Below are 27,416 nucleotides of genomic sequence, written 5' to 3'. Positions count from 1 at the left end.
GTTCCTGACAGATGTGTCCAGCTTTGCTCCTGATTCTCATTTGGCAGCTGATGGAGGATATATAGGCTTGTAGCTTGTTTCTTTGGATGGTGTGTTAGTTTCTTCCAAGGAGACTAACTTGCTCTGAACTCTGCTTTTAAATTAAACCTCACCACTGGATCTTCAGTTTTCAGCTCCAGGGCTTGTCTTTTCACCTGCCCAGATCCAGCTGAGCTCACATCCACAGCCTTTACAGTCTAGAGGTATGATGAATGGAGTACCTTCTCTGTCACATTTTTTGTCACTGCAGGTACCCCATTCTAGCATGAGACTTAAGAGCTGTGAAGAAGAGTGAGGAGACAGGCGAGGTTTTCCCCATGAAAGTTCATGCATGCACCACATTCTTATGAGGACTGGGTTTGCATGACAGAAATTTTGAAAAAGGTTCCAAGTAATTCCTTAAATAAAGCTGCTGAGGCTTTAGGACATAGAGTGGCAAGAAAATGGCAAATCAGTCTAGGTCAAAGTATGCCGACAGTCACAGTGAAAGCAGCATAGTAGATAGCTTTATTCTATGGGACTTACTACAGAGCCTTCATATACTGTAATTCACTGTAAAAATGTCTGTGCCAGTCAAAAACTCAACTACTTATTTTTGCTAATCTCCAGGACAAATCACCTCAAAGGAATTTCACTTCAAAGAGCAGCAATATAAAAATAAAAGCTTTCTCACCTTGCAGACTTGTTCACAGTTTGCAGTCAGCCATGTGCAAAACCTGCAGGGATTGCAAGGCTTTTTATGCCTGTTAGATTCAGAGTGCCAAAACTCCTACAGGAAGGAGCTGAGTTCCGGAGCACTGGCAAGAGAACTGTCTGCTGTTTGCCCAACTGCTCAGGCTCTTGGAAAGTCACCAGGCTTCAGTGGGGGGTGTCACTAGAATGATGCAAAGGCTCACAAAAGTCACAACGTCGTTGTGCCAACAAAAGGGCCAAAGCCTATGTTGCTAATTAGACTTGCAGAATCTACTAGAGAGGATGACCAATAGGAAAAAAACTGTTTGGAGCTGAACCATGTTATTCTGCCAGAGATAAATTCTGGGGGAGAAAAATCTCTTTTAACACTAAAATCTCCCTGGACAGCATTAAAACCACCTTTCAGACAAACAGCTCTCAATGGAAAGAGATTTCACTGTAAAAGATCATGTTTGTTTAATCTCACCTAAGAGACTTATTTAATGTTTCTCATGTCCCTACCATTCCCTGACCATGTTGTAATAATTTTGCTTCACTCTTATCTCCAAATAGTAACCCATTTGCATAAACAAACCTTGCTAATGGAAGCTGTCTTTAGATGAGACTTCTGGAGTGCATGGTAGTACTGTAAAATGCCTGTTGAAGGCATTGCCATTTTATCAGTGGCAGGCCAGATGAAGTGAGCCCACAGCTCCCAAGACATTGCTTTCCAGGATCAGTTTGAGTTATGTTTGGACACCATTTGCTCCAGCAGTGCTGGGTCTCAGGAGAGCAAGAGGCTCAGTGTGGATTTTAGATCAGTGCAAGTGGTATTTCTCCATCTTGCCAGTTAGTAACTTGCCTTTCCTTTTCATCCTTTTATCTTCATCTCCTTCATTCCTTTTTTTTTTCCCTCATTCAAGGTTTCTTCTCTTCAATCAGCTGTTCCTCTTTTTTTTTTTCTATCCCTTTTTCTGCCCTCTGCTTTGCCTGCCTCATTTTTTTTGTCCCTAGCCACATCCCTTGCCCTTGTCATACAGATCTGCCAAGATTTATCCTGTTGCTTTTAATTTCATATTACTTTGTGGCTTACTTCAAACCCTTTTCTTCCCTCCAAGTGCTCCTCTTCTTTATGTTGGTATACATTTACTTATTTTTCATTATTGCTTTGTTGTTTCTCTCATTTGCCTATCCCTGTCATTCTTTCAAGAAATTTCAATCGTGCATGGCACTTTTTCTTAGACCAGCAGAAGTGTCCCCTCTCTGCTTCTCATAGCAAGTGATAATGCTTTGAAAAATCTATTTTCTACTTTCATCATTATCACCAGCCTCCTTTCATGCCTTCTACACCGAGGTACTCTGCATCTTTACTTGGCCCCTAGTGATAGAAGCTCCAGGCAACATTGCAACTTGCTCAGGATCAACAGCTTCATGTTTTCTTCTGGCCCACCATTACTGCAATGTGTTTTATGAGCTGGTGTGAGGAGACATAACAGGCTGTGTGCAGCCTAGCCAAAAAAACCAAAAAACAACCCCAAACAAAATCAAAGATGCTGCAAGGTGATTTCTTCCCTCCTGAGTGCATATAAAGTGATTTTCTCATTGCAAGGTTGAGTTCACATCTGAAATGGTGATGGTTTTTCTTCTAAGAAATGCTCAGTCACCTTCCAAACTCACTTGTGTGAAAGCACTCATGGATTTCAGAGTGAATTTAAGTGTGATGACATGCCATGTTTATGTACTTTCTTTCAAATTTCTTCTCCTTGCTATGCATTGTGGAAAGTCTTGAGTGACAGATTCCTGCCCACCTGCACCAAGTTACCCCTGAATCCATATGCTTGCACCATATCACTTGGCCAATTTCTCCTTTCCACTCTGAGAGCCCTGCTCAGCCTGCCTGGAAGGCTTCTCCACCTCCAAGATCTCTTATCTTACTCTGCTATTTTTTCTGGCTATGGATGTTGGATATGTGAGATATGGACATGCCTTGGTGTTGCTAACAGCATTGAAATGCCCTCTGTCTGGTTTGCTGCTCTGTTCCCAATAATGCTGAACCATTGTTTGTCCTCTTTAGCACTGTGAGTTATTAAGCTTATGTTTATCAAGAAATACCACAATGACACTTCCTTAGCAGTAACAGCTGGTTTGGAGGCCATCACTATTTTGACATTGTTTCTGAAAGCAAAACGGAAAAAATTGAAAATACAAAGTAGAAATCAATGTCCACTTTTCTGAATTTGCTAGCTCTGAATTTTTCTGAAGTCATGAGATTCTCCACCTGTAGCTCTGATTTTAACTACCTTGAACAGTTACATATCCTCAGTAAATATTGTTTCAGTAATTACTCTTTTATCCAAAATAATTTATGAAGTTTTTGAACAACAGTGTTCCTATCATAGGTGTCATGGGACTACACTGAGAAACTTTCTTCATAATAAAAACTCTCCATAATTCCTCTGTTTCTTGTTTTGTAACCATTCATATGTGGGGAGATTCTTTCTGACTGATTTCTTTATGAGAAGAACCTGTCAATACTCTTTTGGAATTTGAGGTACAACGTGTCACTGATCACTCTTGTCTCCAAGGTCACTAACTTTTAAAAGAAGGCCATTATTTTACAACAACTGTCTAAAAGGAGGTTGTAGTGAGGTGGGCACCAGTCTCTTCTCTTATGTAACAAGTGACAGGAGAAGAGGAAAAGGCCTCAAGTTGCACCAGGCGAGGTTTAGATTAGACATTAGGAAAAATATTTTTTTATCCCATATTATTATGGGAAGGGTTGTGAAGCACTGAAACAGGCTTCCCAGGTAAGTGGTGGAGTCACCATCCCTGGAAATGTTCAAAAAACATGTGGATATGGTATTTGAGGACATGGTTTATTGGTGAACACGGTGGTTGTCCCAGGCTGACGGTTGGACTTGATGATTTTAAAGGTCTTTTCCAAACTTAATGTTTCCATAATTCTAAAGGGCATAATATCCTTCAAAAAAAGACAAACTGCCTCTTGCTCTTCTTCAATGCATACTATATTTATCTGGGGTCTAATTTTGGTGGGCTTTACTATATTTGTAGCTAATTAGTCTGGTAGAACAGTCAGTAGCTTTTTAGAGTTCCAAAGAAGTGGAAAGCTGTTGCCTTCCAGTCCTGTGTCACAAATGACAATTGATTCAACAGTTTCTTACTTGGCTTTCTTCTGGGTAAAAGCCTGTTGACTTGTTACTGTTCAATCCATTTACTTTAAATCTACCTCTGGTCCTGTGCCAATATGAGTATTTTATTGCCCCAACAGCAGAATTGTTATATTTCTTCTTTTTCTTTTATATTCTATTCTAATTCTATTTTTTCTCAGCTAGCTATTCCCCATTCATCATCTATACAATTATTTCTCCATATTCCATGCACTTATTAGTATTACCTTTTATTGCAATTCATCGTATTGACATCAGACCTTTTTTCCAACACATTGTGGCTGCTTTGAATTGTGATCCTAGATCCCCAAATGACTGTTTCTCTTTCAACCATGCCCCTCATACCTGAGTATTATAGTTCTGTCATCTGTCTTGTTATTGAAAATATTGACCAGCTATTTCCAGGATGAAATCTACAAAATGTTGTTTAGTGTCTCTCAGCAGCAAATTAATGGCATTACATTAACCATGGTACTTCAACCATGCTCAAAGTCACAGTATCATCTCAACACTACTTCCCTTGTTTAGTAATGAAATATTAAAAACCTCACTCAAATCTACTTTTCCTCCTGCTTACACTAAAGCAGCCAGTTACACTGTCAGACAGGACATTAGACTGGATTGACGTCAATTATTGCAAAGATTCACACTGACTGATCTTTATAATCTCATTACTCCCTGGGGGAGGAGCAAACCAATGGATCACTTGAGTTTGTCACAATTTATTTTCAGGTCTCAAAACTCCAACTTCCTTCTTTTGTACCCATCTTAAACCCAGGTAGTGTTTTCACCTTCATGCTCTCCCAGGGGCATCACCCATCTCTAAGGAGTCCTTGGAGGTGATGGCTTACAGCTCAGAGCCTGTAGTAGCTGGTACTCCCAGTGCTCCTGAGAAGTGCCATTAGCCTCTGTTGACTTAAATACCTCCAGCTACCTAAATACTCCTTAAAATGCCCTTCCCTGATATACACTGTGCTGATGTCTGCTTGCAAGTCATTTTTTCTTCAGAGACTGGGTCAGACATGAAACCTTTCAGCAAGTTCTGCATTGCTCCATTAGTTCTCCCCTTCCCTTCATCTCTGTTTCTCTTTTTAACTTGACTGAGCCCTGGCACCATGCCTGCCTCCTCCTAGCTGGCAGGATGGACTTTCTGCTTCCTCCAACTCTTCCTTTCAACATATGTGGCACAAAACTCAACAAACACCCATGCACTGGATGCAATTCCTGCAACACAGGGGTACTTCCATGTTTGCAGTATCAGGTACAGTGTCAAGACCTCAGGTAGCACAACTTTTCCGTGAGTAATCAATATATGTATGCATGTTCCCTTTATTTTTTTTTTTTGTCAGTGTTTATGTCCAGGCAAAGAGCAAAAGAAGTGCAACTTTTAAAGGATGTATATATGTCTTCTGCCTCTGTGTATTTTGCATTCTGAGACTGACCTGATGCTGACCTGAGACTGAAATGATTCAAGTAATAGTGGATTAAAATAGGGTTCTCATTGAACTAAAAAAAAAGATGGTAGAAGAGCTCTGAATCCCACTGTTTCTCGGACTTTGTGATGTAAACATCAAAAATAGTGCTATTTTCCCCTTTTTTTCATCTATTTAAAAATATATATTATAATAGCGATGTATCACTTTCTTCACAATCTTTAAACCTACTAGTCATAAGGACACATGGTCCAAAATAATTACAAACAAATAAGGGCTTGACAAATGCAAAAAAACCCCACCAAAACAAGCAAACAAAAAATAACAACAAAACATTTCATGACAAATTTTCCTCAGTTCTTAGAGTCTTGTTTACAGCTCCTGTATATGCAAGTCTCTCAATTTGAGTACAAATTAGTGGGTTTTTATCCTACATTATCCCTGGGGAATTAATGTTTTATACAGTGGATCATGTCTGGTGAAGTGCATGTCACCAGGAAAGAGCAGCTTCCTCCCATTTCACGTTTGCTCTTTCCTCCCTCAGGTGCTGGGTGGGTTTTTTTCCTATTTAGCTATCTCACTTTTCCTCGCCCTGCATAGTTCTTCTCTGGGCTCTGGATGACTTCTCAGTCTTCAGCTAGACTTGCTGCACCACCTATCCACCAGCATCTCCTGCTTGCTGAGAAGACCTTCCCAATTAATTTGCAAGTCAAAGGCATGTTATGAAGGAACATTCTGTGAACTCCTGCTCTAAACATTCTTTTCTTCCTTTGGGACACAGGCTGGGAAGTTCTTTAGCCCAACAAGGCTCACATGTCTCCAGAGTTGGATGTTATCTTTGTCCAGCACCACTCTGTGGTGAGGGGACACCACTACTCATGGAGGACTGTCCAGGCTCTTTGTGCCCCAGGAGTCATTCCACAAAATGATCAGGCACTGTTTGAATTTGATGTCTCCCCTCTTCTCTGCACCTTCTGCTATCTTCCCTTCTGGCATTACCCAATGTTTTCCTTCCCTCCCCACCTCTGCCTACCCAGCCTCTTTCCTCCTCAGTCTCACCCAATGCACAGGCACTATTGCAGATCTCAGCTCCCTTTGTCTCTGCCCTAAATTTTCTCTGCAGAAACCTCCTGTATGTTTGTACATACAATCCCCAATTCCTTTTTGATTCTTCTCTATTCCCTTACCCAGAATTCCCCTGTCTGGTTTTGGGCTTTAACAGGATGTGGTATGAACCCCAGTCACTAACTGATCATAAAATAGGGAGAAGCAAAGTCTAGTCAAATATGTAGGCATTTAATAGACATATAATAAGATTTTTACACTTCTTACAGAACTCTATAGTACCAATACACCTTTGCCAATCCCATGCCCATCCTGCCAAGACTTTGTTTCCTGCAGGAACTTGTGCTGCCTCCACTGCCCTCTCCTGCTTAATTTTGTCAGATACGAGCTCTGCAGCACATGCTGCGTTGCAGTGTGGCCGATCCGTAGACTTCCTTACCACTGATGCAAGGCAGAGGGGGATATGGATCTTGTGGAGCCAGTTTTCAGCAGGACTTCTAACTGGAAAATAAAGAAAGTGATGAAAGTCCCTCGTGCCTGCCAGCTGTGCCATGGCACTCATCTCTGGGCCCCCATCCCTGTGTGAGCAGGGGTGGACAGTTTGTGCTGTGCCTCCCATCCTGCACAGGCTGTGCTGCACAGACCTCATGCCATGATGGGCAGGGGAATGCCAGCAGCCGCGTTCTGCTTTTTCTTCCCATCAAATTACATCTGGCAAGGCAGGAGAGGGCAGCGAAGGCAGCACAAGTCCCTACAGGGAACAAAGTCTTGGCAGGATGGACATGGAACTGACAAAGGTGTATTGTTACTATAAAGATTTGTGGGATTAAAGGTGAGAAATGTATGTTACAGAAGTAATTGCAAACTAGAATGTTACAATGGGTAATGACTTCTCACACATTTGCTTTGGTTGCTTTCAAAAGCTCCTATTTCCAAGATGAAGAATACCGTGGAGTTTCTGGTGCACATTGTAAGTGTGGACCTGACATTCCTCTGGTGCATGTCCTGTTAAGTTGGGCATTTGGAAATGCCTGATGGGACCTTCAGATGTCATGGTTGGACTGTTTCTTCTGAAAATCAGACACTGTTAACCCTAACCCTGAAACCCTTTTTGCTGTGTTGAAGTGACTATTAGATCAATAGGGAGTATCATGCTTTAAAATACCAAAAGAATAAATACATTTTGCCTTGTGTCTGTAGCAGTAGTGATCAAAATCTGGGTTGGCTGATTTTCTTCCCCAGCTATCCTATGCATCAGCCACATCATTGCCTCCCAGCCCCAGCAAGCCTCAGACTTTGAGGCAGAGGTATCTCAAGATCCCTTGAAGCAGTGGATAGATCTGGGGCAATAACAGTGATTTTGAAGAGTTTGCACCACCCCAGCTGCCATCAGGGACCCAAGAGCTATTCTAGCAATGCACAGGGAACACTGTGAATAAATGCCACTCTGCTCCAGTTGTTGCTTTTTCACAAAGCATCTCTGTGAGCTTCATGTGACATGAAATGCCTTTTGACATTGCAACTGCTAGCAGATAAATATTGACATGGTGGAGGGTAAAAAAAAGGTTGTTCATTATTCAGTATATTTTACCTCAGGAATGATTGCTTTGTTTTAAAGACAGCCTGTCATCCCAGTGAAGACAGGAGGGACACTCACAGCCAGTTGTGCTGAGCAATCTGTACACAATGTCTGGGCTGAATCTCCTGGGTGAAGCTGTCGACTGCAAACACCCAGAAACAGCGGAAGGCACTAGCTCTCCATTGATTCCCAGCCCAGACAGGGTAATGGGATGCCACGATGGAGCTGCCATTGATCACTGAGCCAGCAGAGAAGTCCCCAGGAACCAGAGCAGAAAATATATTTATTGAGTTGTGGTAGTTTGGCATTTAGGAAAAAAAGTGGAAAACAGAAAGAAACACAAAGAAGCGGGGCTTCAAATTGAAGTAACTGGGTAACAGGTAAAAATGTTTTGCTGCCACAGAGCTGTGACAAGGGGAACAAGGCTGGCAAAGAAAACCAAAATACCCAAACCAAAGCTCAAATGAACACAGTACCCTGCAGTGAATGGAGCATGGGGGACATTTTGTGCTTGTTTGTTACAATGAAAGTAAGTTCATTTTAGAGGAGATGAAGAAACACCTGGAGGAAATAAAAGGAAGTACCCGGGGTTGCTGAGTGCAGAGGATGGGGGTGATTTGGCAAAGAATCCTTGATGGCCATGCCTTGAAGTCTCCCTTGACAACCAGAATAGGAACAGAGCCACTGTGAAGCATTAGATAAGACCTACAAAGGAAATTAAAATTAGGAACGGCAAGAACATGGCCTGCCTCATCCCTGTTTGAATACCAGCATTATTCCTGAACCGCCAAGAGTTTACTAGGGCACTTTAAAGTCATGTAAATCGGTCAGCTTGTTGCCAGAATCTGCTTATCCCCAAAACATGAGAAATTACTTCCTCACAGCCAGCAGATGAGAAACAGGCAGCAGAGGAACATATCAGCAAGGGTATAGAACAAGGCAGAAAGCTCCAGAAAGTGCATTTTGCATTTCCAAGTGTTTTGCTGCATGATGCCCAGGTCTGAACAGTGCCACAGAAGCTGCTTCTCATAATGGCAATGGTGCTGCATTGCCCAAAGACTTCCCCAAACACTGGTCTGCCTGTGCATTTATTCCTAGAATTTCTTTGGGAAGCCCAGAACAGATTCTGGGGAAAAAAAGAAGTCCTACTCATCCAGTGCTTCACTTCAGGATGAGTCAAGTCTACAGCCCAATGTGCCCATTCCTATCCTGGTTGTCTGCTTCTCTGTGGCAGCAGCAAGATTAATTTCCCTCTGATACTATTGGCTTCTGGGGTGTTCCCAGTCCAGGAAGGAACTGTCCCACAAGGCCTGGTGTCCCTCCACCACACACCAAAGGGCAATGGTGCTCAGGTGCTGTAAACCATTACTGCAAAAGGAATTTTACCACTGTCTATCTCTACAGAGGGACTTGGAATGTATGCTAATGGGCAAAAAGCCTCATTAGTAGAGTTGATTTGAGTTAGCATTTATTACAGCGAGAAGCTAATTTTTTTACTTTTAGTTAAAGATGACTTAGAAATGTTCAATGTTTAAAATGTTACTTTTGCTCAAGCTAGCACTTACACCAAAAGCAATATTCTTGCCTTTAATAATTAAATAAAATATTGGCCAAAGACCTGAGAAGTCCTTTCTTGACAGCCAGCTGGGAAATGGTATGAAGCCAGAAACAATTTTCACAGTTTTTTCTTCTTTTTTTTTTTTCCCTGAAATAATTTGAAAATATTTTTTTCCCGTGAATATAACCTGGCTGACTCTGTCTGTAGGCGTCACAGCTGTGTCCCCGCCACCAGAGGCCCCATGGCAGCTCCGCTCCCCAAAGCCCCTGCTGTTGCCAACCAAAGCTGGGCAGGTGGGACCTGAGCTGCCTGCCTGGGTTCTTTGCCAGACGATCGAAAACACAACCATCCCACCCTACGAGCATCACGGCTCCCTTCCTTTTGCCCTGTCCCCGCTGTGAGCCCGAGCATTCCCCCCTCGCCATACCCAGCCTGATGCCGGCCTTTGGTGAAGGGCTGACAAAAAAGGTAAGCACCATTTCTCACCTGTGACAGAAGGCGATGCTGCAGGGATCCGGTGCCTCCCTCCTGACATCCTCTCCCGCCTGCCCGTGCCCACCTGTCTCAGCTCTCCCTTTTCCCATTGTTTCCCCGCAGCCGGCCGCAGCGGCAGAGGCGGGAGGCCCACGGCGAGGTGCACAAGCAAGGCAGGTAAGCAAAACCCTCAGGGGGCTGCTGCTAGCCCAGGCCTGCCAGCCGCATGCCCGGGCTGGGCAGGGGAAGGGGGCACCACTCAGACAAACCCGTTGTCTTTAGGTTTAGCCATGACAGTAGCAGATCCAGCAGGCTCCGGAGGAGGCCCACTGCCTGACACCCTCATGGGCATGAGGGGTGAGCCTGCGGCCATTTGCCACATCCCCTCAGGCTCCATGTGGTGCTGATGCGCAGTTTGTGCTGGCGTGCTGTGCCAGTGGGTGCCTTCCTTCTAAGAATCCATTCTGCAGACCTGAGCCCCTTTCATGGGCTCTCTGTCATGCCATTTGTCCTTCCCACTGCCGCTGGACGGGAGAAAGCACCTTTCTGAGCACAGTCATACCTGCTCACAAATGTTTGTTTTGCCACTGGTCTGCCAGTATTGCTCCTCTGCCTTGCACAGGCATAAACCTTCGCTAATGTACACTCACAGGTCTTTCAGAGGATGACTTAAACCTAAAGCAGAAGCAGGAGCCACCTTTTAAAATGCCAGAAGGATAATTCATGGCTAGAGCTCACTGACAGAAGTAGACAACTCAACTCTCCTAGAAATTATTTAACTCAGGCTAGGCTTCTTTCTAAGATACTTTGTAGTCCAGATAAAGGATTTGAGAGAGGAGCTGCTGAAAACACCACTGGCCTCTGTTAGGAGATTGTTGTATTGGCTTCTTTTACAACTTTCAATGTGTCTTTGAGAAGTACAGCATGGCTAAGCAGTCTCATTTTTGTGAAACTTTATCTCAGGAGCTTTTTCCTCATCAAGTTTCTTTGTCAGCCTGTTTTCCTTTAATCTACTTCTTACTTGTGTTGTGTATATTCAGATGAATATACACAGTGCCTGTCCGAGTGTGCCATCTTTTCTAAAATCAAGAACCTGCAAAGCCTTTACTCCTTCTTTTGAGCATGCAGCTGGCTCTGAGGGCAGCAAAGGCTTCCCCTACACAAGGGAGCAGCCAAGGAGCTGCTGCCATCACCATCCCAGTCAAAGCACTGGGGCACTGAACAGCAGTTTGCATTTTGGATGTGGAAGGGCATCAGAGCCTCCTCTGTCCAGCATTTAGTGCAACTCCAACAGCTTCTGGAATTACCCTCCCAGGCTCTTTAATGCTCAGAGACCTCCCAGGTCTGTAATGCTGCTTTTTATCCTTGATGGAAATCTGGGGCAGAAGCTAATAATTTTATCCCAAGTTAGGGAATGGCCTGCCTCCTGGCCTGGTTCCCAGACTGTCTCCATTTTGTTCCTGGGCAACAGCCAGTAGTTTATTTGATATATTGTTTCCCTAATTCCTGGCCTCACACTCCATCATAACTCAATGTCAGGAATGCCTCCCCCACTCCACTTATCCACACATACTATTCCTCCAGCCCACATGTGTTAATAGCTGCCCCCAAACTGCTGTATGCAGAGAGAATTTTACAGGGACAAAAATCCACCCAACAAATGTTTTCTCAGTGCTGAAACTATCACAGGTGCCTAAACTGGATGATCAGTGCAGGAATCAGTTTTTAATGACATGCTGCCAAACACTGCCACAATCACAGGCCTAAGGTCTAAGGGGTGGATGTTCTGAGGAGTAAATGGAATGAAACAAGCACGTACTTCTCACAGGCACTGCTCAGGGCTCATAGCTGTGCTTCTCTCCTCCTGGTAGCCCAATCTTAAAACGAAGCCCTGACATCACCAAATCTCCCATGACGAAGTCAGAGCAGCTGCTGCGAATAGATGACCATGACTTCAGCATGAGACCAGGTTTTGGAGGTATGAAACATGCATATTTGTCACTGTTCCTGTTTTACACTGTCACTTCTTTATACTGTAACATGTACAGCAGTGAAGAAGCAGATTGGCTGTTCTGTCTCTAATTTCTGTTCTTCTGAGTTGTGAATTCATTGTACTCTCAGGGGAATATAGGTGCAGTGAAATAGCCTTCTGGATGAGCAAAAAGCTTAGTCAAAGGCATGGAAATGTGATTAACAGGCAATATATTATTCCTGGTGCTCAGTGATACTTTCTTCTGATAAAATCTGCAAATACACCTTGTGTTTACTCCTGGGTGATGGAGGGAATTCTAAGTTTTTGTCTTAGTGTGGCACATAGGTGTGCACAATCAAATGATGTACTCCACTTACTTCATTTATAACCCAAAAGAAAATATTTTGACTGTCTGTGTTAATGCTTGCTCGCATTTTTGTGGCTGTGTGCTAGAGCACCCAAAGCTTTCAGGGAAATGGATGAAGGAGAACACACTTTCTTTTAGCCCATCGGATTAGAGAATGTTGTAATTTATCTACCCTTTCTGGCTGACAGATGGTCATTCAAATCCAGGATACCATTATATACTCTGATGAAAGAAGATTTTATCGCTAAATGCTCAATATACCAAATACCAGCATGTTCAATTAATTTAAAAACATTTCAGTTTCACAGCAGTTCACAAATGTGAGCATTATTATACTTGACAGATCTCCTGGACTGTAATTGCCAGAGGTATATGAGGGACTAGTCAAAGCCGGGAGGAGGGAAAAAAGTTCAGAATCCCTATTACATGGGGTCACATCCTTCCCCTCAGGAACCTCAGGCTCAGTGGCACATGTATGTGTCCTGCAATGTATCCCCTCCTGTCACCCTTTCTTTTCCTCAGCTGAGCACTGAGTCTTGTGAAGGTCAAATACACATAGTAGCTCTCATGGATGTTATTAGCCTGCAAGGGGAGCAAAAGTGAGGGAAAATCTCCCACATTCCCTTAGTTGTGCCACCACTGGTCTCTCTTCCAGTGATCTGTCTTGCCAGTCCTGGACCCCAGCACTAGTGAATTACTGAATTACAGTTCACTTTTAAATTTTGAAGGGACACATGTAGGATGACACAATAGAAAAAGAAAGTTATTAGTAGGTCAGTCTTATTACTGACTTTGTTATTAGGAATTTTTTGTTGTGAATTCCAATAATTTATACTTTCTATTGGTTTACTGTTGTTTCTGTTTCAGACTGAGCATGTATTTCTACCTGTAAGATAGTAAAATCAGTGGATTGCTTTGTTTCACTAAGTTTGTCAGCTCCTATTTTTTTTTTTTTTTTTCTCTAGGCCCTGCAATTCCTGTTGGGGTGGATGTCCAAGTTGAAAGTCTGGACAGCATTTCTGAGGTGGACATGGTAAGAGTCACAGACAGGACCTCTGGAGACCAAAACTCTGCAGGCTACTTGGGTTTGTGTCCATGGAGTTTGAATACTGCCAAGGACAAACACTCCACAGCCTCCAAAGGCAGATTCAGGTTTGATCTGTATCTGCCAACAATTACTTCTATTAACCTCATGCTACCATTTAATGGCCCTTGAAGCAGGAGGAAATCTGACATTTTCTTTTCTTTATGACAAAATGATAAAACATTGCCAAGACTGTCTCAAGAGATTTGGGTTTCTATTTTATATTTATATTCTATATTTATATTCTATCTATATTTTCTTAAACAGCGGTAATGCACTTAAAAGATCTGAGGAGATCAATGAATGTGTTTGTTTTAAGGAACTTGCATGCTGTAGACATAGTATCACTTTGGACAAGTTCTGAGGTAGTAAGGGGCCAGAGAGCTCCCAAGGAATAGGGGGAATGGCTTTAAACTGAAAGAGGATAGGTTTTGATTGGATGTAAAGAAGAAATTCTTTACTCAGAGCATGGTGAGGCACTGGAACAAACTGCCCAGAGAAGTTGTGGATGCCTCATCCCATTCAAGGTCAGGCTGGAGAGGGCTTTGAACAACTTGGTTTAGGGGAAGATAGCCTGCCAATGTCAGGGTGGGTGGTGGAAGAAGATGTTCTTTAAGGACACTTTTCCAATCCAAACATTCTATGACCCACAGAGTCTCTAAGTAACTCAGGTTTTTCTTTGGAAGAGAAAAAAATCGCTCCCCACTACAGAATATTTTTCAAAATGTTCTGACTTTTCAACAAAATTATCAAACAGGTCTGAAGGTTTCACAGGAAGCCTCAGATTCTCTGTGCTCCCAATCAACAGACAGAGGGTTAAAGAGCCTGCACTGGACCTCCTCCCATGCCTGAGCCAGGAAAGGGCTGTGTGGCAGCACAGCTGGTGGTGGGCAGACACACTGGTGGCATGTCAGGCTCCTCTCACTGCAGCTATTTCTACTCTTGTGTGGGCTGGGATATCTGCAGTCATTTGACCTCAGGGATGAGCTTTTCCCCCAGAACTGGGGACCCCTTCAGCTGACTCCCTGACTCCAGTGCTCCTGGTACCCCAACAACTAGCCATGGGTATCCCGAGCCTTCACCTGTCCTGGCTGAGGAGCAAGCTTGTGAAGGTGGCCAGAGGGCCCCTAAAAAGCTTTGGGATTTGAATGCAAAGTGGAAGAATTAACATTGAGGACTTGGAAGTTAAAAAAACCAAAACCCCCCAAGACAAACCCCAAACCAAACAAAACCCAAACAATAAACCTGTTCTGTTTTGGTTTTTTCTAAATCAAAAATTATGATTTTGAATTAGTTCCCATGGCTTTTGAATACTGCCCCTGTTCCTTCTCTAATGTCAAGTTGCAACACTCATCAACATGGGAAAACCGCTAGATGGCCTTCGGTTAAAAAAAAATTCAGGGTCAATTTTGGCTGTGAGCAAAATAATAATGGAGAAGATTTTATATTTTCAGAATCAATACTTTTTAACTCATTCAGCTTTGTAGAAAAATGCCATGGCGCTTAGCAAGATCATTGCTTGCTTTTTGAATGAAGACACATCAGCTACAGAGTTATTCATTCTGTACTGAGTTTAAGTTTGAGAAGTCAGTTGTGTCTGAACCCAGTAAATCTATCTGACCTGATGAATAAACAAGCTGTAGCTGGTGATGACCCTTTCAGCCCAGGGGGAGTGGATGTGCCCTCAGGAGAGGTGCTTTACAGTTCATTGTCTCAGAGAGGAGCTACTATGCTGATAAGGTTTAAGTTGTGACAGAAGCCTGTTTGCTGCAGGACTTCACCATGACGCTTTATCTGAGGCACTACTGGAAAGACGAGAGGTTGTCCTTCCCCAGCACCAACAACCAAAGCATGACCTTTGATGGCAGACTGGTGAAGAAGATCTGGGTCCCTGACATGTTCTTCGTCCACTCCAAGCGTTCCTTCATCCACGACACCACCACAGACAATGTCATGCTGCGGGTCCAGCCAGATGGGAAGGTACTTTATAGCCTCAGGTAAAACTGCATTTGGTCAATGCAAGCTATTAGTGGAAAGAGAAAGTGGTTTAATTGATTCCTGTATTGTGTTTTTGCATGACTTCATACAAAAAAAAGCATAAAAAATAATGAATGTGCTGGCTATCCACAGACATCTGAGTGCCTGTATGAGTACATTTAAGTGCCTGTTGCAGAAAGCCAGTTTCTGTGCCAGCATTGTTGGTTCCACCACTCTCCCTTGCCTTGTGAGCATGGCTAGCCCCTGTTCCTGTTGGGAAGCTGCAGTCAGCTTGGAGCAGCTCAGCGAGGGCCAGCAGGCTGCAATCCCTGCAGGGCACATTCTAAATAAAAGGGCAGTGTCTGGCAATAAAGAGAAGTCCAGGGTAGCTATAGTTATCCACTTCACTACACAGCATAGTCTCTGGGCTTAGCAAAATGTGCAGTTTCTATTCTTGAAAGCAATGATGGAGAAGTATAAATTTTACCGAGTGCCACTTTATGGTAAGCAAAAAATCAGAGGGAGCATCCTTCGGCACATGAAGTGACAAGCTTCAGAGCAAGGGTATATAACTTCTGGTGACTCCCATGTATGGTTAGTGCAACCCAAACACTTGTTTTGGCTTTTTCTGCTTTTTGCTCGCTTTTCATGTGAAATCCATGGAAGCTCCTTGCAGGAGACATTTTTGGTAGACATTGCTTTGTCCACTGGCTTGAGGGATGGTCCCAGCCTTGGCTTTCTCTCTTATTTTCCAAATAGTTCATCAGTTGACATAAGTCTGAATGTTATTAAACTGGGATTTTTTAATTTCTGGTAAGTAACACTTTCATGCTTGGAGATGCTAAGTGAGGAGCATCTGTGTCATGATTTAACCCCAGCTGGCAACTAATCCCCATGTAGCTGCTGGCTCACTTCCTCCTGGTGGGAGGGAGAAGGGAATTGGAACAGTAAAAGACAAAAAAAACCTTCATGGGTTGAGATAAAGGCAGAGAATTAGATAAAGCAAAAGCCCCATGCACAGGCAAAGCAAATCCAGAATTTCATTCATGACTTCCCAAGGGCAGGCAGGTGTTCAGCCACCTTAGAAAAGCAGGGCTCCACCACACATAACAGTCACTTGGGAACACGAATGCCTTTACTCCAAATTTCCACCCCTTCCTTCTTCTTCCCCCACTTAATATGCTAAGCATGATGCCATATGCTGTGGAATGTCCTTTTGGTCAGGTGGGATCAGCTGTCCCCTCCAAACTCCCTGTGTGCCCTCAGCCTCCTCCCTTTTGGGGTGGGGGTGAGAAGCAGAAAAGGCCTTGATGCTGTGGAAGCCCTGCTCAGCATTCCTGAAAATATCTCTGTGTTATTTACACTGTTTTCTGGACAAATCCAAGATGTATTCCCACACTAGCCACTGTGAAAAAAAATTAACTCTATCCCAGATAATCAATTTGTCAATCTCTAAAAGAAAATAAAATCCGTGCTTCTGTTTTACTTGGCTGCAGCTCCATTCAGTTAAAAAGCAAGTATTGCCAAAGGACCCATAAAAACCTATTAGAAAGAAAATTTCTGTTCTGATTCTGAACAATGTTCTGATGCAAGAATGTCAACATCACTTTCACAGCAGTGAAATAATACCTGATAAATAAACAAAGCATCAGATGATAGATAATATATTCTGAAGGACAAAAAGAAGGAAAACCTGAGTGATAGGAGGTCAGTATCAGCAAGACTCATAGCTTTAACTAGTGAGAAAGTTGCAGAATACACTGCTTGTGAAGGCTGTGGAGGTCTTTAGGGAATGTTGGTACTGGCAGAGGTGAAGCTGAGCCTGCCACAAGGTGAGGGGGTAACTTCTCAGCCTGCCAAGGTGTTTTATGATCCTGCAAAAGAAGTCAAGCAAAGAAATTCTTGATTCCCTAGGGGGCATCAGTTTGACAAAAATTCTTCTGTTTCTTGGTATTTTTATCCTACAGTTCATTTGGATACATAGCCTGAACATTGTCTATCTTCTCATTATCAAAGATTTTTCTTCACTCATCAGATTAGACAAGGTTCAGATATTCTTTAGGCCTTTACAAATTTTGGTCAGGTCCTGAGTACAATAAGAAAGGCCAAGAATATGACATATTGTTCAGCTATATCATGCGTGCCTACGCACTCATTTAGCTGCCAACCATATTCATTGCAAGCATTTATGATTATCTAAAGAAGATGGGAACTGGAGGACACCAAATTACTCAGATCCTTCACAGCCTTGTGCTTAAACAATTGCCCAGCACAAAGTGGTGGCGAATGTCTTCAGTAGCAAACTGGCAGAGTTTCAGTATTTTATTCAGCAGCGAGTGCAGCTTGCAATGCTTTGTGAATGCTGGGGAAGGACAAAGGCTCCCCATAAGAACAAGCAGGTCGTTACTGCCTCTCTGTCTTGCTGAATGCCTTTGCCTGCAGATTCTATTTCTCCTTGGTGTCTGCCTTTTTAGGGTTCTTTGCTAGACATTGTTCTCTCATTTTAGAAACCACCATAGACCTCACTGGCTCCTAAACTTCCATTTCAACCAAGGACTTTCACTCAAAGTCTAATTTCAGACAGGAAAGCAACATCAGACAGAACCCACTTGTGCAGAAGGACTGCTAACATAAGGAATTGCACTGTGTTTTTATCACTATATGACAGATGTCTCTCTACCAACTAACTCTTCTAAACCTTATTAATTCTTTCCCCGATATGATTTATACTTTTATTTTCATTTACTTCTTTAGAGTCCAAACCAGTGAAGATTTATGGTTGCTTCTGATTCAAACACTAAATTATGCTATTAAAAATGTGGTAATCAGACTATAGCAAGGCCAGAGAGCTCGATTGATGAGCCAGAGCATTTCAGTGGTCACTGTTGCATTCCAGCTCCAGCCCTGTGCCCTCTGGTGGCTGATTTCCATGTGTGATCACCGGGTTCCCACTGAGCAGCTGGAAATTCACTCTGTGCAGGGAAATTACATGTATCCCTCATGGCACTACGATGGCTTTGATAAATGAAAATTATTTTACCATACAAAGCATCTGTTTAAAGGACAGATGTCTGAAGAGATATGTTTTCTCATTGTCAGGGAGGAAGTGTCCTTTTTGCCCTTTCTCATTTTCTTCTCCAATACTTTTGTCATCTAGTTGCAATTTGTAATGGCCTAACTTTCTAGTCACCTTGAACAGTAGTTTTCTGAGAGGAAGAAATGGCTTTAACTAAAATGGAATGGCTTTAGTGGAATGGAAGGAATTTATTTTCAGTTGAGTGATAGTGGTTGTAGTTGTTTAATAAAATGAGTGGTACTAGTTGTAGTTGTTTAATAGAAAACCAAACTCACACCTTTACTATTTTTAAGTTGCACAAGGAGACAAGTTTTTAATGCGTGATTTTTATTTCTTCCTAGAGTTACAGTAACAGCAATGTGCAACATGGATTTTAGTCGCTTTCCCCTGGATACCCAAACATGTTCCCTGGAGATTGAAAGCTGTAAGTAATATGGAGGCATAGGGGAGCCAAGGACACCCCATGGGCACCCAAACTGTGTTAAACCAATAATTAATTATACCAATAAATAAACTGCTGCTACATTCATGTGAGCTCTAACCAAAGTCATCAGAGTTCAACACTAAGAGAAGCTCCCGGCCCGTATTTTTTCACTAGAATTAGATGGTGTTGGAACAAGTGTTTTTAAAGACCAGCTGTGAGCACTGCCTTGCCAGTGGTTCTGAATGCCAGCCAGGCTGCCCCACTGCCACTCCACCCACAGGACCCTTGCTTGCAGGTCAGCAGCCTGCAAGAGCACCTGTTTGCCCAGGTGCCCTCAAACACATGGAATAAATGGCCTTATGCCCTCCGCTCCCATCTGCTCATCACTGGTGTAGAAACCACAGCAGGGTAGTGACATTAATTGCCTTCCTCTTATGCTTCTTAGTCCTATTTGAGATAAACCCAGCTTACACCCTTTGTCCCAAGTATGATGCACATTTGAATTGGCCAGATTTCATGTAGCAACATTTGAAAATGTTGGCTTTTTTGAGTTATTTTCCTCTGCTTAACCTTGCAATAAGAAATTACAGTCTTAATTCTGTTTTAATACATTAATATGTGATTTTTTTCTCCCTCTCTGGAAAGAACTGCTACTAAACCCATGTGAAGGATTAACATTACTGTTATTTCCACATATATTAAAAAACCAAGTAATGTTCATGTGTGTATCACAGGCAGAAAAATTAGAGGTTTTCCTCCTGCATTCCTCAGACCCTTGATAAATCATTCCTCTCATCACCCCAAACAGGTTCTTTCTGCTAAGGCTGCTTTTCTCTGCTACTGATCTTAGGAATTTTACAAGAAAGAATTTTTCAAGTTCTGATACAGTGGGTTACTTGACACACCTAGTATGTGTGTGAAACTACAATTAGAGAAGCAGAAGGGTTAACAGAATGTACCAGGCATCAGGCCTGAGGGCTGTGACAATGAGCTAGTCCACTCCTTGCCACAGCCATACCCACAACCTAGGTGGGTGGCATTGGGAATTTGAGCTTTTCAGCTGGGAGCTCTGAGGGAGCCAGGAGGGCTGTGTGGGCACATCCTGGGCTGTGGGGGTGGTAGCAGCTGTCTTAGTGCACTATCCTGAGTTTGTTCTGCTTTCCTAGATGCCTACACTGAAGATGACCTTATGCTCTACTGGAAGAATGGGAATGATTCCCTTAAAACAGATGAGAGGATATCACTGTCCCAGTTCCTGATTCAGGAGTTTCACACCACCACAAAACTTGCCTTTTACAGCAGCACAGGTGGGCAGACAGAGCACCTGCCAGAGCTGGGGGAGAAGGGGTGAAAACTGTCTCTCTTGGCCTTGGCCATGGAGGATTGTCCACTGGGAGCTCTCTCTGTGTCCCATCAGACCTGCCACTCTTCTATATCAAGTCAGCTGTCCCTGCCACACACTTCCATCTTAATGGTCATGCAGTCTGGAAAGATAAGCCCTCTTCAAGGTTGCACCAAGTCTTAACTTGAATTAAACTCTCTGAGTTTTGAATAGGTTATATTTTCTGGAAGATATCAGCCCAAGAGATGCTTTGACTTTGATAGTTAGTTCAGTAAAGAGGTTTTTTCTGTAAATTGCAGTGATTTGCAGCCATTAACTGTGTGTAAAGTTACTCACTTTTCCCCTCATGCAGCATTACCCTATCTGAAAGTAGCCTGATGTTGGTGTAACTTCTCTTTTTCATTCTGTTTCACAGGGTGGTACAATCGCCTCTATATAAACTTCACATTACGCCGACACATCTTCTTCTTCCTGCTTCAAACCTACTTCCCCGCCACTCTCATGGTCATGTTGTCCTGGGTGTCCTTCTGGATTGACCGACGAGCAGTTCCTGCCAGAGTCCCGTTAGGTAAAGTCAGTCTTGTAGTCAGCAGACCTAAGAGACAAAGGCTGCAACCACAGCCTTGACCATCAAGGTGAAATCCCCCATCCCATGCACTGCCCCCGTGTTGCCTTGAGGCACAGAAATCAGCTGTGCCACACATACATGCCCCAGGGACAAGGCATATGTCCCCTCAGAGTGCAAACTTCTCGTGCCCTACAGTACCAAGAGAGCTGCTTTCCCTGGTTGCACAATATGCACCTAGAATGAGTCAGAGAACAAACCTCCCACTCCGCTTTTATTGCTCTAAACAGAGACAGGGTACGTGTACAGCCAAGGTGTCAGTATCCTTCGGAGACTTCAGTGTGCAAGAAGGTGAAAATCAGTAGCAGCAGCCCTGACAAAATTTCAGTTTATTGAGTTTTGCTAGGGGAGGGAGGGTGGAAATAACACAGCTGAACTGTGCTGTGCAGTTTAACTTGTTAAATGAATTTGCACTGCAGTGTGAGGCATTCAGACTCTGCTTTTGCTGCATCTTTCAGAGAGATGAAGTCATATGTCACAGGAGTCACCATAGGAGCAGAACTGTGATATGGACATAAATCTTCTAAAGTGGATGCTTTGCCCTTAGCAAAGTGCTGTTTGGGGTTTTTTTGCAGATTCTGAACTCAAGCTTGCTTCCTCTTATTTCAGGCAATATGCCTCAGGATTTTATTTGTTCTTAAAATCATATTCCCTTAGTGGAGAGAATATAGAGACAAAATAGAGATGGCAATAGGGCAGCTTTTCATGTCTGAATTTAGAAACAGCACCCATTGCCTCGAGACATCATTAAAAGAAGCATAAGGGTATGGGCCATGGCTTTTCAGAAGATGTAGGCACTGCCTTAGCAGAATTTTTAGCACCTAGATACTCATGTGAATTCAGTCCTTTGTGCTTATATACATCGTTTCAACTTCCAAAGTAATCACTAATATGACATAATTAGCCCCTGAAATGAGAGGGCCATGGAGGGGCTCTCTCAGAGCCAGGGTAATGCTGAGCTACTGCCCTTGACAAGGGGCTCCTGCCCTTGCTCATGTGCTCATTGTGCTCTCCCAGGGTGTAATGTGGGGCAGCACTACCTTGTGGGGCACCATATTCCCTGCTTTTGCTCCAGTGAAGGCACAGACCAGGTGTGAGAGTCAGCTGGGGACTTCTGTGACTTCTCATGAAGCAAGACTTCCCAGGAGAAGTCCAGCATACAGAAAACACAGGGGAAACGGGTAAAAGCAGCAGTGTCCATGCTGTGGAGGGGTTGAACTAGAAGCTGAGACACTCAGAATCACAGAGTCATAGAGTATCTTGAGTTGGAAGAGAACCCTTTAGGATCACTGAGTTCAAATCCATGTATTTGTACCCCACCAGGGACTGTAGTGAGCCTAGAATGGGGTGCAGCCAGCACAGGGTCAAAGTGCCACTGCCTGGCCATAGGGTGGGAGGCTGCTGGTGTGGTGAGGAGCCAGACTAGCAACACCTGAGACCAGAATTAGAGCTGTGCTCACCAAATAGACAAGAAAATCCCAGTTACAAATCAGGGCTGCCTGGACTCTCCTCAGGCAGTGAAACTCGATACCCAAAAGTGAAAAAAAAAATATTGAAAGGTAAATTCAGATGTCAGGAAGTTGTAACAACTGCTGTATTTGTGATGAAGGGTCTGGTTTGAAAGCATCTTATGATCTCTTCTGCTGGTGCATTCCCAGGGATAACCACTGTGCTGACCATGTCCACGATCATCACTGGGGTGAATGCCTCCATGCCTCGTGTTTCCTACATCAAAGCAGTGGACATTTACCTGTGGGTCAGTTTTGTGTTTGTCTTCCTCTCGGTGTTGGAATACGCGGCGGTGAATTACCTGACAACAGTGCAAGAGCGGAAGGAGAGGAAACTGCGGGACAAGGTGAGGTTTTCTATCTCCAGTGTCATTTTATTGCCCCTGGTAAAAGGTGTGGCAGAAGTCTGGAAATGTTCAAGGCTTTGAAACTGCAGAGTGCTGCTTTCAGCTGCCTGGGAGAAAATGCAGTGTGTGCAAAAAGACACCAGCAGTGAGGCATTGTGGGTTATAAAGATTTGCCACACACAGCCCATGCCCAAGCTCACTCCTCTTTCTTTGGAATCTGCGGAGACTAACTCCCTCCAGGAATAGCCCTCCACTGCCTGTATAGATGGGATGCGTCTTAGGATTTTACCTTTAAATATTGTTTTATACTGTAGATTAAAACCTGTGGATAGAATCAGTTAGATTCTGTGTTTCGGGTTTCAGATGACATGACAGATACCGTCTATGCACAGTCTAAACTTATACAGTGGTCCCAATTTTCCCATTCTACCCTTGTTACATTAAATTTTAACTAAAATTTCAGCCTAAGATCTCTCCAAATGGGGCAGGTTTCATACATTCCTTTTTGCAGTTTCCGTCTGCCTTTCTGTGATTTTCTCAGCTGCAAGGTGCAAGTCCAACCTTTGTTTACACATTGATACCTGTGCCTGAGCCAAAGGACCTTTTCCACAGACAGCCCTGCTCTCTCCCTGACTGCACCTGTGCCTTGCAGACATGGAAGTGGAGATGGAAAAAGCTCCTGCCCATCTCCACTGTTTTGTCCTCCCTTTTGCATCCCAGCAGCCTGAATCCCCCATGCCTTTCCCCACCTCTATGGGTTGGAAGGAGGAAAGGGCTGTCTGTGACCGTGTGGACACAGCTCAAACCCTTGCTGCCCTTGTGTGTGCCCACAGCCTGCCTGTGCATGCAGCCTACCTCAGCCCCGGCCCATGATGGTGGATGGCAGCTACAACGATGGGGACGTGAACGAGCTGGGGCACTTCATGTCCGAGGACGGGGACAAACAGGACCGGATGATGGTGCAGCTGGCGCTGGGCTCGGAGAGGGGCTCGGCCAGGAGGAAAAACCAGAGATACGTCAGCATGCGGATCGACACCCACGCCATTGACAAGTACTCCAGGATAATATTCCCTGGGGCATACATTCTGTTTAATTTGATATACTGGTCCATTTTTTCGTAAAGATTCATAACCTCTGTAGTCACAGAGCATTGTGACATTAAATGAAAGTACAGTCTCATAGGCTAACAGAAAGAAAAGAGAGAATTGTTTTAATTGGCAGGAAGATTGATTTTTTTCCAGGATTTAATTTTTTTTAATTAGAGGCAACTCATCTGTGGCATAAATAATTGTGGAAGTTTCACATGTCAGCAAAATATAGCATATACAATCTAAAATTTTATACTTATTTAAAGATGTGCTATGTTCGTTCTTGTGCCTCACGGGCCACTGTAAACTATTTTAACAAGTGACTACAACTGCAAGTTGCTTATATATGGTGCATCCTCCATTCTGTGCCCCTGAAATCCTAATTCTCTGAGTACCTGAATGCATGCATACATCTCTCAGCTCAGCAGACTGACCACATTCAGTACCGATAAATACAAGAATATGCAAATACTTGCATGTTTGCAGGATGAGGTCAGAAATGGTAATTACAAACACAAAATACCCAGTACTGGAAAACACTTTTGCAAGGTTATTGATGGCTACATCTCTCACAGCTTAATGCATGACTCATTAGCAGTACTGCACTGACAGGTCCACATAGCAATACTTTCAGACTTGTGCTTTGTCCTAATAGTATTTAAAACACGGAAATATTTCCAAACTGTCTTGGCCAAGTTTTTATAATACAAGTTGCTATGTACGTTTAATAAGTAATTAACAAAAGCCAGAGTTCCTGTAACCAAATCCTCTGGGAAACAGAGGAGCTCTCCTTGGATCTGCTTATTTGGGTCACTCATTTGGGTAGTTTTGCTCTTGAGTTTCCTGGGAACGCGTTTCTCTACAAAAACATCCAGTGCAGACAATCTGTTGTCTATGAAAAAAAATCCAAACTACTTCAGGAGAAAACTCTTTCCTCTGATATAGTCTGGGAATTACCAGCCTGTATAAGCCTCAAAACCTGTTGCAGCCTGCAATGCCAGCAGTATTGTTGATTCAGTGCTCCTGTTGCACTCACTTCCAAGAAAATCCAGGTTCATCTGTATTAAAAACATAATAGAAAAGTGCTCAACAGCTGACAAAGCAGTAGTAAGGACTTTACAAGAGATACCATGCCAAAACCTTTGGAATGAAGTAAGAAAACAGTTTCCACCATAAGACAGCAGCTCCAGTGCAGACGCAGGTACAACTAACAGAATCTGCTTTCGTGCTGCACAGTGCCCCAGCATCCTGCAACTCACCATGCCCTCAGAGAAGGCTCAGCACCTTCCAAGAGCAAGAGGACACAGCTGAAGCTGGGGGCAGCTGGCACTGACTTAAATGCCAACTCTCCAACACAGTGTCTGCAGAGCAGCCAGTTAGTATGAATACACTCCATATGGAAAAGGCAGAATCTGTAATACAGAAGTGATAAAATAGTTCAGAAAAACAAGAATCAGTTTAATGGAATCAGGGGCCTTTACAACACCAGTAGCACCAAAGGTGTCTCAGAATTGTGATCACTCATTTGTTCTGCTGCTATGTGATATACACCTGTGTTCACAAAGCTATCTGAGGGTTTGCATTCACAGGACTTTAAACACACAAATGCTTTTGCACACAATTGCAGAATTCATCACTGCCTGCACAGCAAATACTCTTGGGTTTGACAAGTGGGGCTGCTCTGAGCATCAGACCAAAGCAGTTGAGACTCCACAAGGAGAGTGAATCTTCTTACATGATACCTACCCTGGCCTGCCTGTTCTATCACTCTACCATCAGGTGTGTGACACAGTCATTGCAGTTGTTTGAACACTGCTGGTTGTTGTTTTTATTTCCTATGTAAATAAATATTGCATAAACACACTCAGCATTTCTTACAACTGCTAAAATTGTGACCTGAAAAACTCTCACACTTACAGCCTACACTCCATAGGTAAGGCTGTTAAATCACAAAAACTAAAAACCATTGAGAGACACACCCACCCATAAGATAGTTTTACTACTTATTTCTACACTTTTTTTTTCCACATGCACGTATACTATCATACCTTTGTTTTATCAAGTCCCCTTCATATCATATTATTCTCCTGTAAGCTTTTTCAAGAGATTAAAAAAATGCCTTTTTCTTTTTTTTTTTTTTTTTAACCTGTTAACATTTCAGTCAAATGAAAGTAGAAAGCTTACTCTGGCAAAAGCACATAAAAGGTTGACTACCAGGTTTTCCCACCCTACCTTATTCTGATGGCACCTTCCCCCACAAATAGCTCCAAGATTTCTTAGGCAAACTTGCACAGGAATGCATTTAGATTCTCAGTATTGCAAGAACCCTTTTATTTCTACAATTTAAGAACAGCATGAACAGGAGTGCCAGATTTTATAGTAAGCTCTTCAGCTCCATAAGAAGCTTAATGTTCTGTAGTTTGCTGCAGTACAGTACATTCCTTTATAGACTCATTAATCTCATATTGCATACATTATTTGGCATCTAATCAGTATATTAAAGGAGATTTTGAAGATACAAATGGGAGCTGGACTTTTGAATTCCCTGGCTTTCAGTGGGAACCTAGTTTCTAACTTCCCATGTGATTTTTCAAAATTTCCTTTCCAGCACAACTCCCTAAATAATTCCCCAACTTCAGTGCTTGGATTTACACTGTTAATTTACTTGTGTTTTATTTGGGAAACTCTAGTGCCTTTTCAGTCTTATATAAATGTGTATATACATGTATTCTATAACTACAGGATATGTCATACAGTCAGTGTTTGCTATCAGCAACTATACTCATTAAACATATTTACATATGCACTTTTTTGGCTTTTAACCTTTCACTATATGGGTTTTGTATGCAATCACTAACATGCTGCTCCTTTCCACTTCCACAAAAAATCAGAGAGGTTTTGCTTTTGTTTATTTCTAGAAACACTCAGAATCAAAATAAAACTTCACATTTGTATAGCATCGTGTGTTTTTTGCCTTCAAAAGCATGATCTCCATGAGTTTATCCATGGAGAGCTCAGGAACTGATCCAGATGAATAGCAAATGCATCCTTAAACCTGGCTATGCTGGTAGGGCTGGAGAGTGCCAGAGTTTCACAAGCAGGCCTGTGATAAGAAGCCTGCAGGCAAACTCAGATCACCATGATGATGACACTTGGATTTCCATCTCAGACTACAGTCCTTGTTCTTCTTGCTGTGGGTGCTAATCTGCAATTTCTTTGAGATTAACCCAGAAGCCCAGCCTGGACTGAGGCTATGTACAGAAGGAAGGTCTGTGTGCATTGTGGATAGACACAGGCTCTGCCTGTGAGCACATCTAGCTCAGTTCTAGCTTTGGAGGCTGAAGTCTTTGGTAGTCTTTAAGGATGATGATAATTACTGACAGAGTGAAGCAGCAAGGAGGCAAAATTCAGTCTGCAACTGAGAAGCTGCAGATCCCTGGGAGTGTTCAAGGCCAGGCTGGAGTAGGAAAAGAAATCCAGTTATTCTAAGATCAGGGAGAAAGCATGAAGAACTAGATGGTCTTTCAAGCTCTCTTCCAACCCAAACAATTCTGTGATTCTCTGAAACTCCAGAGCTATCATGAACAATAACACCGTA

At 43.1% G+C, this 27,416-nt stretch overlaps 1 protein-coding gene and 1 long non-coding RNA gene across 2 annotated transcripts; one reads left to right on the top strand and one right to left on the bottom strand.

Moving 5' to 3' along the window:
* The first annotated feature begins 11,859 nt into the window (after nucleotides 1-11,859).
* GABRR1 (gamma-aminobutyric acid type A receptor subunit rho1) lies at nucleotides 11,860-26,777 on the top strand. Its single transcript, XM_058834561.1, has 8 exons — nucleotides 11,860-11,986; nucleotides 13,313-13,380; nucleotides 15,205-15,428; nucleotides 18,826-18,908; nucleotides 20,075-20,215; nucleotides 20,666-20,818; nucleotides 22,534-22,730; nucleotides 23,564-26,777. Exons 1-8 carry the CDS (start codon nucleotides 11,920-11,922, stop codon nucleotides 23,849-23,851), a joined length of 1,221 nt encoding a protein of 406 aa, XP_058690544.1. The 5' UTR covers nucleotides 11,860-11,919; the 3' UTR covers nucleotides 23,852-26,777.
* LOC131577129 (uncharacterized) lies at nucleotides 22,486-23,713 on the bottom strand. The gene is made up of 3 exons (XR_009277152.1): nucleotides 23,586-23,713; nucleotides 22,686-22,837; nucleotides 22,486-22,600 (listed from the first exon to the last, which is right to left on the bottom strand). It is a non-coding gene; the product is annotated as an uncharacterized LOC131577129 (long non-coding RNA).
* Nucleotides 26,778-27,416: the final 639 nt, after the last annotated feature.

This window comes from Poecile atricapillus, chromosome 3 (assembly GCF_030490865.1).
Source record: "Poecile atricapillus isolate bPoeAtr1 chromosome 3, bPoeAtr1.hap1, whole genome shotgun sequence".
NCBI classification, from domain to species: Eukaryota; Metazoa; Chordata; class Aves; order Passeriformes; family Paridae; genus Poecile; species Poecile atricapillus.
The sequence above is the reverse complement of the archived record's forward strand: the minus strand, read 5'-3'. Positions and strand labels throughout refer to the sequence as shown.

Bases quoted from the DNA above. Each gene is read 5' to 3' on its own strand.
- GABRR1 (XM_058834561.1), top strand. From the start codon at position 11,920: ATGACGAAGTCAGAGCAGCTGCTGCGAATAGATGACCATGACTTCAGC. The intron at 18,909-20,074 runs GTAAGTAATATG...CTGCTTTCCTAG, and splicing joins TTCCCTGGAGATTGAAAGCT to ATGCCTACACTGAAGATGAC. The intron at 22,731-23,563 runs GTGAGGTTTTCT...GTGTGCCCACAG, and splicing joins AGAGGAAACTGCGGGACAAG to CCTGCCTGTGCATGCAGCCT.